The sequence below is a fragment of the Fimicolochytrium jonesii genome (genome assembly GCF_025526975.1).
Source record: "Fimicolochytrium jonesii strain JEL569 chromosome Unknown EV422scaffold_34, whole genome shotgun sequence".
Classification (NCBI taxonomy): domain Eukaryota; kingdom Fungi; phylum Chytridiomycota; class Chytridiomycetes; order Spizellomycetales; family Powellomycetaceae; genus Fimicolochytrium; species Fimicolochytrium jonesii.
In genome coordinates, this window is record NW_026515701.1 from 288,821 (window position 1) to 306,052 (window position 17,232).

At 54.3% G+C, this 17,232-nt stretch overlaps 4 protein-coding genes across 4 annotated transcripts; 1 reads left to right on the plus strand and 3 right to left on the minus strand.

The window, feature by feature from the left end:
- Positions 1-460: 460 nt before the first annotated feature.
- Positions 461-3,758, plus strand: EV422DRAFT_571526 (uncharacterized protein; the record flags this gene model as incomplete). Its single annotated transcript, XM_053073001.1, has 10 exons — positions 461-930; positions 1,004-1,145; positions 1,209-1,391; positions 1,467-2,242; positions 2,313-2,550; positions 2,616-2,918; positions 2,983-3,052; positions 3,111-3,357; positions 3,418-3,618; positions 3,689-3,758. The coding sequence occupies 10 exons, from the start codon at positions 461-463 to the stop codon at positions 3,756-3,758; spliced, it is 2,700 nt and encodes an 899-aa protein (XP_052921742.1).
- Positions 3,759-4,697: 939 nt separating this feature from the next.
- EV422DRAFT_278572 (UV radiation resistance protein and autophagy-related subunit 14-domain-containing protein) lies at positions 4,698-6,521 on the minus strand. The gene has a single exon (XM_053065938.1). It carries the CDS (start codon positions 6,275-6,277, stop codon positions 4,754-4,756), a length of 1,524 nt encoding a protein of 507 aa, XP_052921743.1. The 5' UTR covers positions 6,278-6,521; the 3' UTR covers positions 4,698-4,753.
- A 432-nt stretch (positions 6,522-6,953) lies between these two features.
- Positions 6,954-8,208, minus strand: EV422DRAFT_544733 (uncharacterized protein). The gene has a single exon (XM_053071417.1). It carries the CDS (start codon positions 8,029-8,031, stop codon positions 7,240-7,242), a length of 792 nt encoding a protein of 263 aa, XP_052921744.1. The 5' UTR covers positions 8,032-8,208; the 3' UTR covers positions 6,954-7,239.
- Positions 8,209-8,330: 122 nt separating this feature from the next.
- On the minus strand, positions 8,331-10,812 carry EV422DRAFT_544735 (uncharacterized protein). Its single transcript, XM_053071418.1, has one exon. It carries the CDS (start codon positions 10,771-10,773, stop codon positions 8,455-8,457), a length of 2,319 nt encoding a protein of 772 aa, XP_052921745.1. The 5' UTR covers positions 10,774-10,812; the 3' UTR covers positions 8,331-8,454.
- Positions 10,813-17,232: the final 6,420 nt, after the last annotated feature.

Genomic DNA, 17,232 nt, shown 5'->3' on the forward strand with positions numbered 1-17,232 from the left:
GCAATGCATATCCATGTGGAAGTCATCACCGTGGGACCACCACGACCATCAGTGATGTGCAACAAGTGAATGTAATCCCAGCGCTCAGATTGACAGGGCCCATCCATTTGAGTCAGGCCCGTGTCTCCGTCCACCTCGCGTAATTGTCCAAAAATCCCTGGGAAAAGGCCCTCCAAACAGGACCCTTGGGTGTCCCATTAACCCCACCGGACGACCAGCATTCAAAAATCTAATCTTACAAAAGCCTGGTGGTAGACAGGGCAAGTCAGTAGGACGTCGTGTGGTGGATACCCCTGTGTTTGGGGAAGCTGCGTTCTGTTGACTTGTGCGTGATCTTGGCAAGGTAGGAATTGGGAGGGGATCATACCCGCAACATTTTCTGCATTTGCAACCCCTGCAACCTGGCCCCTCACTCACCCGTTATGTTTCGCTGTATCAGAAGCAAAAAGCGGCTTCCACAATGCGCGACTCGGAGTTGGGAGAGATGGTGATGGTGTTCGAGGATGACGATGTGGCGACGCAGAAGGATGAGGTTCACGGGACGGACGTATCTGTCTTCGTTAACGGTGACCTTGACGACGACGATGCACGGTCGGATACAACAGTCCCATCCCACCCACCTGCTGTTACCGTCGCCAAAGGGGCCCTGGATATGCTCACGGGAAGGGATATTATCTTGCCCGCTGACGCGTGCTTCATGTCGCATCACGATCATCGACCGTTGCTCGACCCAAGGATAGCAAGGGTCGTCAGTTCCGTGTCCAGTGCTTGCAGGATATCACTGCGAACCGCGTCGATTCTCGTCGAGATCATTTTTGAGTCTCTCAAGTTCTCCGCTACAACATCCTTGTCGTTCACACGCCGAGCGCTGGTTGCCGCTGTGTCCTCAGCGCGTACCGTGCATCTCATTGCCATGGGCAAAGGCCGAAAGTGAGTCAGCAGGCGCCCTCTTTGAGGAAAACGATGCGACTTGCCATGCTGACGCCTTTCTGACGCGCCATAGAGACAGCCTGTCCTTCTTCAAAGTGTTGGACAAGTACACATCTGCTGGCGTCTACGTGATCCACAATGTCTTCTCGTTGGCAGAGCTATTGACGCACACTACATTCCATTTGGCTTCATCGACGATTCAGTTCTCTTTGGAGGTATGGAGTCTATGATAATGGTGTTTACGATCTCAGCATCGCACCTTACATTCGGAGGTTCAGGCGGCAGAAGAATGTGTACAGGTGCTGGATGGGCTCTTCGGGGAGACGGAGACATCGAAGGCATTGGCTGCCTTCATCTGCTTAGTCAAAAAGGAGCTGCGCGGGCATGAGGATGATCTTTTCATCAGTCAAGGAAGATGCGGCAGATTGTCGGCACTGGGCCAGATCACGAAAGCGTTGACGGTGAGTTGCGGTGTACAACCCTGTACTGCCTGGCTCAATAGGGTCGTACTCATCCAGATGAACACCATCAATCAGGCGTACTGCTGTCTGCAATATGTGAATCGGAAGCGCTGGAGACAGTCACTCAAACTTACGCCGATCTTCGAAGGTCATGTGCGGGTTGCGGAACTCGAGGAATTACCAGCGCCAGACATCCCCCGTCAAATCACCGACGGCTCGGAACAGCGGAAGAAAGCGGATGACATGAGCTACACAGATCTACTTTCGCTGGCGCTTCAAAATCCCGACCATCAGCTTACGTCTATGCCACTGAACCGGGCGCGGTTGCTAAATGCAATGGAACGTCGACGGATGTCCAACCCAGAGCGGTGCTCCACGTTGCCAATCCGATTATCGGACATTGATGGTGCTGAACCGCGTCGTGCACTTCTCCAAGATTTGGTCGGACTGAATGGGAATGTTGCTGCCTATGGAGAGCTTTCCGACGCTGACAACTTCGAGAGAACAGAAGATCATCGGCATTCACCTCTCACTTTCGATGGAAGACGCACCCGGACAAAATCTGGCCAAAACATTCCATATCGGTTGCAACCAGAGCAAGTCAGCAATGTACTCCAGATGCTCGAGACAGTGCAAAGCACTAGCCGCGAAAAACATGCCCACAAATGGGAACGACACTATTCCGAATGCAAAACGATGAAGCACAAACTGCGGCCACACTCCCTCGTTCAGTCCACTGCTCCGCTTCTCCTACGACCACCATCACCTCGTCAAAAGCTTTTTGAGAAGATCACCCGCTATGTCCGCTTTGCAAGTGGAGCATACGGAACGAACTTTCTCAAAATTCTGGGGTACGAATATTGGGTTTGAAAACACAACTTGTTTCATATTTTCAAACATAGGCTCACCTCCCGTTTGCAGAATTGGGAGAGCGCGGGACTTCCTCCTTGAACATTCGACGGACCATCACAACCACCAAAGCTTTGCCTTTCACACTGACGTGCCAGTGGAGCATATCCTCACGTCCTCTTTTCGTGATCCAACTGTGCTGCATCCGCCATCGTTGATTGCACCAGTGCACTATCTCGTTGTGGATGCCAAAACCTCCGCGGTTGTTGTTAGTTTGCGTGGAACCCTAGGTCTCTCCGATTTGATCACAGTACGTTATGACGGAGCCTCCCGAACCTTATATACCGCCGTCTTTGTTGACCCGAGGTATCTCAGGATTTGACAAGCAGCTACTCCGCATACACAACTTTCGATGGGCATCCGGGCAAAGTGCACTCGGGAATGCTCGCATCAGCAGAGAAAATAGCTCGAGGACCCGTTCGGAAAGCAGTCTGCGAAGCATTGATCAAGCATCCTGGATTCAGCCTTGTGCTCACCGGGCACAGTCTAGGCGGTGGGGTTGCTGCACTGCTGGCACTTCTATGGTCGCGAAAGTCGCTGGACAACAATGGAGAGCACGTGTTTGTCACAAGTGATTCGAGTGGCTTCCCTGAACGACAAGTTCACTGCTTCGTTTATGTGAGTATGGACTTGGAGTGTCAGTCTGCAAACGGGACTTAACTGACAAATCGAGCGGTCCCAGGGTTCACCGGCAGTCATGTCACTCGACCTCTCCAATCACTATAAGCACCTCATTACCTCTATCATTTATCGTGGGTACTGATGCCGCGTCTTCATGCGTTCCAGAATCCTTTCCTAATAGTTATCTAGGCCATGATATCGTCCCATGTCTGTCGCTTGGACTGTTGCGCGACTTCCGAAATGTCGCTGTCAACCTGTGCCAGGAGCAGGGCATGGCAGAGCGGGTCATCGGTAACGTTCTTGGTGTATTTAAAAAGTATCCCTCCGCCACTCCGCCGGAAGAAGCAAACCATGAAGATGATTTGTGGTATTGGGCTTTGCTGAAAACGCTTCGAGCTGACATGTGCGCCGAAAAGCTGTATCCACCGGGTTCAGTGTAAGGGCAGGCCCTGGAAGCTCATTACTGGCTTGAGGCTCACTTCATTTTGGATTTCAGATACTGGATCGACGCCACGACACCGGCAGTCACAGCAGCATCGTTTTCTGATCTTCATGGTCCTCCATCTCCATCGGCCGCCCCAGCGGCGGACTCTTCGAAACCGCCCAAGAAAGCCACGGCGCTCACGGTGCACGAAGTTGACGATGTGGAAACGGCCTTCTCGGAATTCACTTTCTCCCGGACAATGTTCCTAGACCAGTGAGTCCAAGTCTTGGGAGAAGCGGGTTCTGTTATGAAGTCGCAATATTTACTTGATGTTTCACGCCAGCTCGCCATACTCGTACGAAAGAGCTTGCGGAGCACTCACGGCCGCCATGAAGACTCAAGAATGGGAGTGAGCTCGGCATTTTATTCGACCGTCGGACACTTATGCAACTGGACAATTATGAGCCGGACGACCCGCGTTGCGTTTGACATTGAACCTTTTCGGCACACGGACATTTCCGATTTGTCACCGTACTTGCGGACATTTTTGCTTTTTTCCCTTCATTCGGACTTTCGACGAACAATTTTTCTCATCCCTGTACAATCTCTTTGTCCCCACACGCGATGTGCGATGTGGTCCCATGACTTATTTTCGTTCCCATGTATATTTCCTTCCCATATTTCCCGAGACCAGCCCCCATCCTTCTGGGATGGCGCACGACCCAGGTTTCATGTAGCCATACTCAATCCTATATTTTTGATACCATGTTGTTTCATCCTCGGGAAGTAGATCCCGGGTCTTGTTACTGACTATCTTTTAACTCAAAGGACGTCTCCCAGAAACACAATGTTGAGGTCGCGGAAAGCGGATTTGATTGCGGTCGTCTCAAATCATGCAAGTTTTATGTACTGTACAGCGTGGAGGATGCAAAGATGCATTATCAAGGGTCGGGCCTCGCTTTGACTTATCGATAACGATCTACAGCTCCACCAAAGGGGAACAGGGGCACAGGCGCTTCGCTTTATCAACGATTCGGAAGCAGAATGAATGGCGGACACATTCTCGTTGTTCCACGCGGACTGCACTCTCGTTATGATTGTGCTGATGGGTGGAGGGGGCGTGTCTATCACTACGGGGCCATGTCGACCGTGACAGGGTGTGCATACTACGACCCATGGCGTTTGCTCCTGCTAGCGTATCTTGCCGTTGAACTGCCAGCCAAGCGACGTCGTGGAGAGGTAAGGCCGAGTGACCAGCAGTGGGCAGTTCCGGTGGTTGGACAACCGACAGACTGAAGCGTAATGAGGCCCCTGCGAGGAGCGGTAACCGCAGGCCAACTCTGCCCAGGTGCCCACCCTGCAGCGCCCGTGGTTGACGGTTCAACAGTCACGCCGAACAGAGCTCCGATCATAAGACGATATAATCGGAAAGATGCCCTCCCCCAGAATGCAGCGGCAAGCTCAGCTCCGCTTTCCGAAGCGCGTCCTCGAACGTCGCAGGTATCCCTTCCGCTTGCCCGTCCCTGATGTTTATGACACCGACGTCCACTTCCGCCTCATGCCCCTCAGCCCCATTTGCGCCACTAATATCGAGCGACGGTGCAGCATCCTCCTCTTCTATGTCCTCGCCAACCTTCCATACAGCGACCGCGTCGATGATCGCCCTCATATTCGCCAGCGTATGTCTCAGATTCACAACAGGAAGATGTAGATGATTCATCAACTGTTCGATATCCTTGTTCAACAAGAATACAGCGTAGTCGAACCGTATCCGCTCCACACCCTTGGAATACAACGGGAGAATTTTACTGCCGGTATAGTGCTCCGAGACGGTATCGGTGACAGTCGAGCGGGATGACATGGATCTCAGGGGGTATCTGAGTGGGACGTCAAGATAGTGGGCTATCATGTTCAGAAGATGGGAGCTGAATCCGAGGGCGGTAGCTATTTGGTCATCGTCGTGGCCTGCGAAATTTGAATTGGGAAGCCGGAGTCCCCGTATCGTCCAGGCGTCGCCGTCGCTGTCGATGGGTAATATGGATGCGGCGCCTGCAATGAGATCTTTGCGTCGTCGGCGGATCTCTGCAGCCATCGATGCGACGGACTCTTCTGTTTCGCCCAATGACATGTGATCCTGCCTCAGCTCGCTCGTCTGCTCCACCAGCTCTTCCCAGAAGGATGATAGGCCTTCTTCACTCGACAAACGCTTCTTCGGCAGGTCCGACGCATCCTTTCTAAGCTTCTCCACCTCTTCTGTGTCTACTTTCAGTTTTTCCCTTATCAGATTCAGCCGGTGAGAAAGATGCCGATGCTGTTCCATCCGGTCCCGCCGGCTGCGATGCTTCGAGCAAATCTCTTCCGCCTTCTCAATAAGACCGGACACGTCCTGCTGCTCATGACATAGCTCCCGCTGCGCTGCCAGCACGGCCATGAGCGTCTCATAGGAATACGAGTTGCGCGATGCTGCGGAATGCACCGAGACCTTGGTCGGCTCTGAATGATCAGACTCCGACGCAGGCATGTCCCTTGCGGGAACATAGAATCGTCCACCAATCTCCAAAAAGATAGCGTTGCGTTCCGACGCTTGTGGCTCATGATCTATGCTCGTCCTTATGCATTTGAGCCGCTGTAGATCCACCACCACCTCATCGCAACATCCGAAGGGTTTTTCAGAGTGTTTCGCGGCCCAAACTTTGAGCACGAACTGTGATCCGGACCATGGCGTCTGGCGTGAGCACGCAGAACGATCAACCGACTGCCACTTCGGGTTCCGAGACGCCTCGATGACTTCGCTGATATAAAAGGGTGAATCGTCCGGTTGGGACCGCGCGGTATCGACGGGGGAAAGTGTATAGTACGCGTCCAACAAGTCGGTCGATGTCGCTGTTTTGCTTGCTCCGTAGCGTTCGTCGAAGAGGCGTTGCGCACTCATGGAACGACTGATGCGTCTGATGGGCTGCTGGAGGCTGGGATGCGAGGACTTTCGCCGTCGCGCCAGGATTTGGGTGATCGCAAGGCTTCCATGAGGTGGTGTAGGTGATGCGGGCGCTCCATCGGAGCGATTGCTCTTCGACGACCCATCGTTATTATGTGTGACGACTGCCCTTGGCCCAACTTCCAAGGGCTTTTCCAGATTCCTTATAAAGATGCAGTCCAAGTGCCGGATCCTTTTCTGCACGGGTCGACATGGGGGGTTTGAGAGTTCAGCAAACCGGGGGGTTGAGACCAGCGATAACAGGACCTACCGTTTGACTGTTGCTGTCGATGGCTGACCCGTTATTCATGCTACATGAGGATGCTAGCCGTCAATACGAAGGCCGTTGTCCCGCTTTATCTTGGGCTCCGCAGATCGCGAACTGTCGAGGAATGTGATCTCTGGCTTGCGGAGAGTATGCTTGTGCAACTTCCGCCCAGAGTCCGCCGACTGCTCAAAAAGTGACGTTTACCGCGCTTGCACCAAGTTGTACGTAACCGTGCGGGAATATCATGCAAGAGAGGGAGAAGGGCTATGGAAAAAAGCACAGAAACCACTCCTAGAAGGTGGGCAGGACAGGAAAGACAGTATGATCTCGTTCGATGGTGCCAGTTGCCGATTCCTTGCATTCATTGTGGACGCAGCGTAAACCCCAACATCCCAAGCTCGTGCAAGCAGCAGATCTATAATATTAACAATTCGGAAGAGTAACCTATGTGCATTTACAGTTGAAGCCATGGGCCGGAAACAAAGTACATGCCCTTTCCGGCAGCAAAGTATCCAGGATATAGGGGATTGCCAGAAGTGAGTGAATTCACGACCTCTATCAAGTACGCCACCGAGTAAGTACGCCAGTGCGGGTACATGAGCTGTCGAAGAGCAATGTCATGCTTCGACTAGTACCGGGAAGGAGTCGCTACTCAAAGACTGGCCGATAAAGCACCCAATACGCCTGCTACGAATGCGCCAGCCAGTGCAGACCAAGATCCGCCCAACACCTGCTTAGCCGAGTTGGGAGCTAAGCTATCGGGGTACACGGTCAATGGGCTAGCAGTCAAGATCTTGAACGGCCTGCTGTTCACCGATCCAGGGAACGTATCGGGGATGCAGTTGGAGGTGCTCGCCGCGGGCCGCTGTGGGTCGATGTCGTCAGCAGCGATATGGAGGAGGAAGGTGCCTCCCTGCATGGATGGAATGATCCACTGGTAGCTAGTGGCCTTTGGTGGGATAGCCTCGTCGATGGCAACCCATCCGTCAGCAGTGACCGGGCCGGGAATGCTGCGTTGGTAGTAGAGCGCTATTTTCTTGGCTGGGAACCGTGACCTGTCCGTGAGGTCGCTGTAGCCCCAGGTGACGTTCAGTGCGTTTCCGATAGAGCCATATTGGTTCGGGTTTGGGTCAATGATGTTGAACTGGCCCTGAGAGCTCCCACAAGGTGGTAGAGGCAGCGCTGAAGGGGTGGGGGTGGTCGAAGCGGAAGCACTGGGAGTGACCGTCACATTACCGGTGGCGGCAGGTGGTCGAGCAGTGCCAGAGGCGGACACGCTGGGTGTCGCTCCCGACGGCGCTGGGCTAGCAGGAGCCAATGGTGTTGGCGCCGGAGCCGGTGCCGGTGCGGGCTGAGCATTGACAAATACTGCAAGGAGTAGGCAAGCAACGACGGACAAGGTAATGGCCCTTGTCATGCTGTAAAGGTTTTTGTTGTTGACCATGTCTGGGAACTGGTGTCAGGAGGAGTGTGAGCCTCGTGAAAGAACTGCGACGGGAACCTGGCCGATTGTAGTAGAGCGTCTGGAACTATGCAGTGGTAAGACAACGAGTTTTGATGCCGATGCAGCAAGTGTGGCTAATGTCAAAGCTTGCAGAATGGGGGTTGCTGCGAGAGCCTGCGAAGTCTTTTGTGGCCATACCGCTCTCTTTTGCCTTCGCCCGAAACAAATCACAGGGGTGGTGTGCCGCTAACAACGTAGGCCGCATGGAAGACGCGTTCCCATAGATCAGAACAGCCCCAAGCTGACAAGAGAAATAAGGGCTTAAATCTACGATGGAGACTCAGATATGTACAAGACTATGCAAGATATATACAATTGGTGCAAATCCATGGAAACTCGCGGGCACTTGCGTGCGCAGAATTTCTACTTTCCGGCTCTCACCCACTCAGCAGCCATATCGGCCTTTCTCACAATCTCCCACGTCTTCGCCGCCGCTTTGTACCACTCCCTCTCTGACATCAGATACCAAGCAGGAACGCCAGATGGAGTAAAAGATGAAGCTCCGGCGCTAGTCAGATGCGCCTTAGACGACGTTGGTGTCTCCGAAGGTGCCGACGTCATCCCTGGTCTTCCGCTGTGGTTCGAATGTGTCTGGCTTGGTAGAGGTGATGTTGCCACCTGCTCGTGTGGGCCAAGACCCTTCCTCCTGCCCAGCACCGAAGCAGCTGGTGGTGAGGCATGAGGTGTCATGTTCATCTGTACAGCAGGCTGATCAACCCCGCCTTCCGGATTCATGGTGCTCGTAGTAGTGTGGGTATTCTGCTGTTGGGTATCTGTATGACTGCCAGCCCGGGAGAGTTTACTTGTAGGCGTAGGAGCGGGGGTCGAGGGTACGTAGCGAGGCGTCTCGTAAACCTGAGTGAGAAGGATGGACGCCAGGGTATCATAGCGCGCGGGAATGCCAAAACCAATCAGGCGAGATGCGAGGGATCGCCGTTTTCGAGGACTCATGCTGACATCTGGCGCGGTATTCTCTGAGTCTTGTGAGTTTTCTGATATTCGAGGAAGTAGGAAAACATTTCCTTGAGAAGTTCCAATGCTATTGATGTTGGCATCCGACGGCGGGTACATCTTGGGAAACGCGTGTCTCAGTCCGATCGTCGGATGCCCCGACACTCCCGCTCGCGCCCCCTTGAATCTGGCCACAAATGCTTTTTCCGTCAAAGCAAGCGCATGTCTTTCATAGGCTGGTCCGGTGCAGTTCGTCCTCACAAACACGAGCTGGGGACGTGCTTCGTCCTTGTTGCCACTGGATGATGGAAACAGACGATGCCGCAAAGCCTCAACTCGGTGAAGAAACGAGAACGTATCTTCGTCGACGAGGTGCCGGAAAGATTGCTGCCGCTTGTGCGTGGTCGCATCCCCTCCATTCGCGAATTCCGTAAGACCGCTGCGCGATGCACTCTGCAACAACAGAGGCTGAATATTCTCGAGCTCTTCCTCAGCGGTGAGGTTAGCTCCGTCGCTATTCAGTGATGGGCTCACGATGAGTAATACGTGACAGACTGTAAACATGAACGTGGCAACCCTGATCGACTCCATGGTATCCTGCCTTCCCAACTGCTGTGTTGAAGGGGTATGTCCTACCAGCGACTGCGAATCCAGAATTACTACACGCTCTGGTGTTATGTGTAGATCGATCCCTGCTGTGGGCAACTGCGACGACGGACTTGCCGTCGGGTTCAAGAAGTGGGAGACGAGAGTGCTTTTGCCGGAGTCTCTCGGACCAATGACACCGACAATAAAGGAGCCGGGTATCTCGGATAAGGAGCGATGTATGGCCTCTGAGGTCTGGAACCGAAAATATTGGTCCACAAGCTTATGCGTTCGAGTTGCTGTGATGGGTAGTTGCTGCTGCGCGTACAGTCTTTGCGGCTCGTGAATATGGGCTGGCTCGTCTGCAAGCTTTGTACCTGTTGGGGTTGAGTGATGTTCGGGTTGCCCTGCTATCGCTTGTGCTGGGGGCCTTCTGAGTAAGAGACCTGTCGGCATTATGGTGGGCTTCGAGAGTTGTCCGCCACCGCCGCCGGATTGCGGTCTCCTTTCCAGCAATGGACCGTTTTCCGCATTTTTCCTTCCCTTGTCTCTGCCCCTTCCACGTTGGTCTCCCCTCTCACGGTCACGGTCACGGTCGCGGTCACGCTCACCATCCGGGTCTCTCTGACGGTCGTGTTGCCCTCCACGACGGGAATGTTGACCTGATCCCGAGCCGGATCTCTCGACCCTGGTGCCGGAACCCCCTTCCGCGCGGCCTGCCAAGCTTCTTTCCACGCGCGGTTGTCTTCCATCGTTCGCTCTGCTGTCTGCGGTTGCTGCATCATCTCTGTCATCGGGTGCAATCGTCAGGGTCCGCAACTCACTAACTCCGCTACGGTTTGGTGAATGCTCATTCGGAGGAGCTTGCTGTCTCCGGCGCGGTGCCCGTCTGTTGGCTGACTTTGGCGATCCGGAGGCAGTGGACGGCGGTCCTTGTCCGCCTTCTGAGAACTCGTCCCTCCGTGAGTGCCATCCCTGCAAAGGTTCCGATAGCTTTGAAGGCTGAGCCGACAACGAGACTGCCTGAGACGGCGGCTGGGGTGGGTTCAGACCGTGGGGCGGGTGGGGCGGTTGAGGAGGACGAGGAGGTTGTGGTGGCTGAGGCGGACGATTAGGCTGCGGCGGTCGAGGCGGCGTCGATGACATGCCCTCTGCGTTTCGATACTTTCCGGAAATGCCCGTCACTGTCGCTCAAAATGGTGGACGGGCAGGACAGTCCCAAACCCCTCTAAGGAAAGCGCCGCAATAGATAATAACAACTACATCACGTGACTCAGTCCTGTTTAGTGGCTGCTGTCGCGTGTTTTACAGTTCCCATCATGTACAGTACTGTATATGTACCGAGGTGCGAGCAAAGCGCATGAATAGCGGTGAAACTGGCAAATGGTGCCATGTGTTTTCTCCTGGGGACGGTATCCTATTAAAGGGCCAACATGTTTGCTCAGTCCGAGGACCCGGCGTGACCGTCTAGGCGATGCCATCCTGAAAACCCGGTAAAATGAAATGGCCCTTCTACTTCGACTGAGCCATATGTGTCTCTGATTTGGTTCCTCGCATTGGTAAGCTGATAATACGCCAATTCTCAGAGAATTGGGTATGTTGAAAGAGTATGCCATCTCGGTTTTTTTGTCAGATAGACAGCTATTGCTTGCAGCACGTTCGTGGACCCGCAGCACTGCAAGAGGAGAAAACCTGCACGATCGAGACTATATATGTATATATACCTAATGTGCGAGGTGTGAATGAAGCTGCCATGCACTGAGCGCAGACATTGTCGTCCGAGCAATTGACAGAATCAGGACTTGCATTGTGGGACAGGGTGGTGTAAAAGCATTTCAAAATGCCAAAATGTGCAAGCTGCTGCCCAATTTGGGCAGCAGATCACATGAGCCTGCACTAGTGACGACGCGCGTGTTGGCGAGTCGGACAAGCATCGCACATTTGGCGATATGAAGTCCGAGCGACCTTCAAACCCTATACATAACTTGGTTCTCAATATTAGCCCAATTCAACCAATGAACCCCAAGTACTTCCAAACAGCAAGGGGTCTTGGGGGCCCTGCAGTCTCCTTCCATGGGGGTGTTTTCATTCCCGAGATGAGGACAGCAAGCAAGGATAGCTGCAGGTAAACTATATCCGAACCTCGTTCACTTCACAAGTCATCCCATTTACGATCCCTGTTGCAGACTGTACGATCCCAGCAGTCTGTTAGAAGCCCTCGGAGTTCCGAAGCTTCGGGTCCGATGTGAGAAAGGGCCCACAATGTTCGTAAAAGCAATGTGCTATGGGGAGACACAGAGCACATTGAAAACCTTATGTTCGGCCGATGGAATCAAGGAGGTCCTTATAGTGCATGGGAAAGCTGTTGTTCGCTCCATTTTAGCTCAGGGTCGTGTCAGTACTGCACTTCTTTGCCTTCCGACTTCAATCGGTGAATCAGCTGAAGGTAGAGAGGACGACCCAGCCGATGACATGGAGAGTGGTTCGGACACCATCGGGAGTGGTTCGGGGAACATTCGGAGTGGTTCAGAGAACATTGGGACAGCTGGACATCCTTCTGGAGGTATGCACGAGATCCCATTCAACAAACAAGCAATGGACAAAATGACCAAGTGTTACCAAGCCTGGATTCAAACCCCTCGGCTGAATGAGCAACCTGTCTCTCGTACTGCAAGTGTTCGCTATACCCATCAATGAGCTGGGAGTCACCGAGAAGAGTGGGATGAGACATGTCGAACGACCCACTCAGGAACTTGCGTCGCCCGTGGACAAAGAATGATCACTCCAGTGAGCGAGGTGGCCGGTTCGAATGCCTGCAGGTATGATGATACTGATGTTGTCGTTGAAAGCATCCCACTAATCTTGGCCTCCATGCAGGGCTCCTGGGGCAACTGCTGTTCACCGGGCTTACGCCAAGCATGGCATCGCCAAACTCATTCATGCGATGGCATGGATCGCCTCTGTTATGATCTCAACGACGGAGGCGGAAGCGAAGTAGAGAAGACAGGGCGAGAGCGATAGGCGACAAGAGATTGTAATGGCAAAACAAGAAACAAGGACTAGAACAGGAGATGAGAAGAACTGGTGTTGATCTGCTGGGGAGGAAGGGAATGGACGAAGAGAGGCCGGCTATTTATAGATGGGCAACCCAGCAGATCAGAGAACAACAACAACAAGAGGGGACTTGGGGGGCGCCAGCTATGCTCCTAGAGCGTGCGTGGCGAGCGTAGAGAGCATTGCTACAGCTGCTGGCTATGAGGAAGTAGTGGGGGGTGTGGAGAAGCCGAGGGGGGATTGGCGAAATGAGAGGAGAGAGGAGGAGTGGCGATATTGCAAGAGGATTGGCGAAATGAGAGGAGAGAGGGGGAGTGGCATTGACATTGACATTGACACTGACATTGACATTGACATTGACACTGACATTGACACTGACATTGACATTGACATTGGCGTTTGACATTTGGCGGTTGACATTGGCGGCCGTCAGTAGGTAAGCTTATGGTATGGGCTCGTCGTCCATAACATCACCCTTCTCTTTAGCGGCCGCGGCGGCGGCGTCGAGTTTGGTGTGGCCGCAGAGGAGGTGCTACAGGGACAGAGGAAGGCTTGTTGGGGTACGCGCTGTGGAAGTCCTGGAGGAGTGCGTCGGTATGGGTGAGGTGTTCCACGGGCTCCCAGGTGTTCTCAGAGTCAGGCCAGCCCTGCCCTTTGACCAAGTACTGAAGGCGACGACGATGGATGCGAGAGTCAAGGATGACTTTGACAACCCACTCTTCTTGACCCTCAACGGTCTCTGGGGGCGCGGGTTTGGGTTCGTGTCGTTTGGGGATGGTGAAGCGGGGTTCGAGAAGCGAGACATGGAAGACATCGTGGATTTTGTACGTAGGCGGGAGCTTGAGCCGGTAGGCGACGGGATTGATTTTTTCAACGATGGGGAATGGCCCAATCTTGCGATGGTCGAGTTTCTGAGAGGGCCGGGTTGTATGGAGGTTTTTGCGGAGGAGCCAGACGTGGTCGCCATGCTTGAAGTCCGGTCCAGGAATTCGTTTGGCGTCGGCGTAGCGCTTCATTTGATCTTGGGCTTTCTTGAGCTCGAGGGCGAGCTGTTCATGGACTTCCCTGATTTGTTTAGCGCGGGCTTCCGCGGCGGGGTTGACGGATTCGGAGGTAGCAGAGGCCGCAAAACTGAAGCGGGGGTGGAGACCCTTGTTGGCGTAGAAGGGGGTGGTCTGGGAGGCAGACTGATGGGTGTTGTTGTAGGCGAACTCGGCGGACGACAGAAGCTGTTTCCAGTTGTCCTGTTGGTGGTTGCAAAAGCATCGGAGATACTGCTCCAGGATCTGGTTGGTGCGTTCTGTCTGGCCATCGCTCCGGGGGAGGAAGGCCGAGGAGAGGTTGGCTTTTGCCCCAAGGAGTTCAAGAAGTCGACGCCAGAACCGGGACTTAAACTGGGGTCCTTGGTCAGAGATGACGTCGTCGGGAGGCCGTGGAGACGGATGATGTTGTAGAAGACTAGGTCGGCGGTGGATTTGGCGGATTCTGACTCGCTGCAGGCGATGAAGTGGGCCATCTTGGTGAGGCGACAGTTGACGTTCAGGATGGAGTCGTACCCGTCCACGGGAGGCAGACCGGTGATAAAGTCCAGGGACCAAGATCCCCAAGGGCGGGTAGGGATACTGTTGGGCTGGAGTAGGCCGTATGGTTTGTGTCGACTGGATTTCGCTTGGCTACAGGTATCGCAGGACTTGACGTAGGCCTTGACGAAGCGCCACTGGCTGGGCCACCAGTAGTTGCGGGAGGCGAGTTCGAGCGTCTTGGACATCCCAAAGTGGCCGGCTAGGGGAGTATCGTGCATGTCGTGGCAGACTTCAGCTCGGAGCTCGTTGGTGGGGACATAGACCAGGTTATCGTGCAGCAGGATCCCATCTTCATCTGAGAACCGCTTGATACGATCTTGGGTTTCCTCAGTTCGTTGGGCGAGGGGTATCTTGAGCTTTTCGCGAATGGCCTTAGCGAGGAGATCAGAGGCCTGGGCGGCCTTAATCTTGTCAAGCAGCGTGGTATCCATGGGTGTGAGGTAGGCAGCCGCGAGTCGAAGGCGTTCGGGAGTCAAAATTGTGGTTGCCTGGGAGCGGAACGCTTCTTCCCCCTTTTTTTGCTCATGTTCGGAGCGTCGGGAGAGGGCATCGGCTTGGTGCTGCTGGGAACCGGGGCGATAGGTAATGACAAAGTCAAAATCCGAGAAGAATATCGACCAGCGGGCTTGGCGGCGGTTCAGGGTGCGGGTGGTCATGAAGTACTGAAGGTTTTTGTGGTCGGAGTAAACGGTGATCTTGTGACGGGCGCCAATGAGATGGTGGCGCCACTGGGCAAAGGAGTCTTGGATGGCCAGAAGTTCCTTGTCGTAGATCTCGTAGTTGATCTCTTCGGCCGTGAATTTGCGAGAGTGGAAGGCCACGGGGTGGAGCTGATTGTCCTGGTCAGGTTGGAGGAGAACTGCGCCAAGAGCGAAGTCGGAGGCGTCAGTTTCGACGACGAAGGGCTTCTCTGGGTCAGGGTGAGCAAGGATGGGGGCGGTGGTGAATGCTTTCTTCAGGTTCTCGAAGGCGGTGTTTGCGGCGGGTGTCCAGGCGTACGGGATGTCTTTCCGGGTCAGGGACTGTGAGCGGGGTAGCGATCTTGGAATAACCTTGGATGAATCGGCGATAGAAGTTGGCAAAGCCGAGGAACCGCTGGACGCCTTTGACAGTCTTGGGAGGTTCCCAATCCGTGATGGCAGCGATCTTCTTGGGGTCCATCTGGATGCCTTTCTCGGAGATGATGGAGCCTCGGAACTCAACGGATTCGCGGTTGAATTCGCATCTCTCCGGTTTGGCGTACAACCCATGCTGTCGGAGGCGGGACAAGACTTCGCGGACATGTTTGGGGTGATCTTCGGGGTTCTTGGAGAATATCAGGATATCGTCGAGGTAGACGACAACAAACACATCGAGAATGTCGCGGAAGATGTCGTTCATCAGGTACTGGAAGACGCCAGGAGCATTGCTGAGTCCAAAGGGCATGACATTGTATTCAAATAGGCCGTAGCGGCAGCGGAAGGCGGTCTTCCATTCATCGCCCGGGCGCATGCGTAAGAGGTTATAAGCGCCGCGGAGGTCGATCTTGGTGAGACGGCGGGCGCCGCGCAAACAATCCATGATACCGTTGATCAGGGGCAGGGGGTAGCGATTCTTCACCGTGATGCTGTTCAGGCCTCGATAATCGACGCAGAGGCGGAGAGAACCGTCCTTTTTTTTCACGAATAAGACTGGTTACCGGCAGGGGACTTTGAGGGTTTGATGAATCCTTTGGCGAGGTTTTCTTCGAGGTATTCGCAGAGTGCCTTCATTTCTGGTTTGCTGAGGCTGTAGATCGGGCCGAAAGGTGGCTGCTTGCCTTCTTCCAGATCGATTGGACAGTCGTAGGGCCGGTGCTCGGGGAGAGTGTCAGCATTTCTCTTTTCGAAAACGTCGGCGAAGTCTCAATACTCAGGGGGCAGGAAGTCTTTGATGTCTTTCTCGGGTGTCGGGGGTTTACTGGGGCTAGGAGAGGCTGGGAGATCGGGTTTCGCAGGGTTGGCGTAGCCGACAAAGACCTGGTCATGGCTTGCTGCGACCCGGGAGGCTGGGGCGGAGATGAACGAGACTCGGAGCGGCGTGGGAGCCGGTCCTGGGGTGCTGAAGCGAGATACCTTGGGTACTGGAATCGACCATGTTTCGTCGACGGGGACTTCATCCTGGGGGATGCGGATCAAGGGCTCGGGGGTTCTGGCGGGTGCTGGGCTTGGGGGTGCTGGAGAGTTGTCCCAATTCGCGAATTCATGGTACAGACAGTCGCAACGGAAACCGACCGAAAGGTTCTTGAAGTCAAGGTTAATGTCGTGGAGGCGGAGCCAGGGGAGACCAAGGGGGATTGGAGCATGGGGTGATTTGGTGACATGGAAGACAAGTTCTTCGAAGTGGTCGTCAACCCACATGCCTACTGGTTGGGTGTGATGGGTGATTGGCCCAGCAGAACTGGGTTGACCGTCAACGAGTTCGATCTGTCAGGGGACGCTGATGTTGGACTAGGGGGATGCGGTGTTTGCGGGCAAAGTCTCTGTCGATGAAGCAGGACAGGGCACCATTGTCGATCATGGCTGAGGTAGGTATTGGGGCGCGGCTGGATGATACCATGATGGTAACGGGGTAGTTGAAGGGTTCGAGGGGACCCAGCGCAAGCATGGCGTGGGGGTTAATTCCGGAGTTTTCGACAAGGGCAGCGGCTAGGAGGGTTGTGTCGGCTATAACGGAGTTGGGAACCAGGGGGGTGGCCTCTCCCGTTGCAGGAGCTGTGAGGTTAGGAGGCCCGGGGCGGTGTGTGTTGTCCAGTCGCTGGGGCTTTACTGCGGCTGGACTTTGGGAAAACCCTGTTTGGTGGAGGGTTCTTTGATGTCGACGTTGGCGGCACGGATGGTGGTCTTGTTCTTGACGGGGCAGACTTTTGCAATGTGCCCCGCACCACCGCAGTAAAGGCAGAGGCTGTTGGAAATGCGGCGTTGGCGTTCCTGAGGGCTCAGAGGGCCGC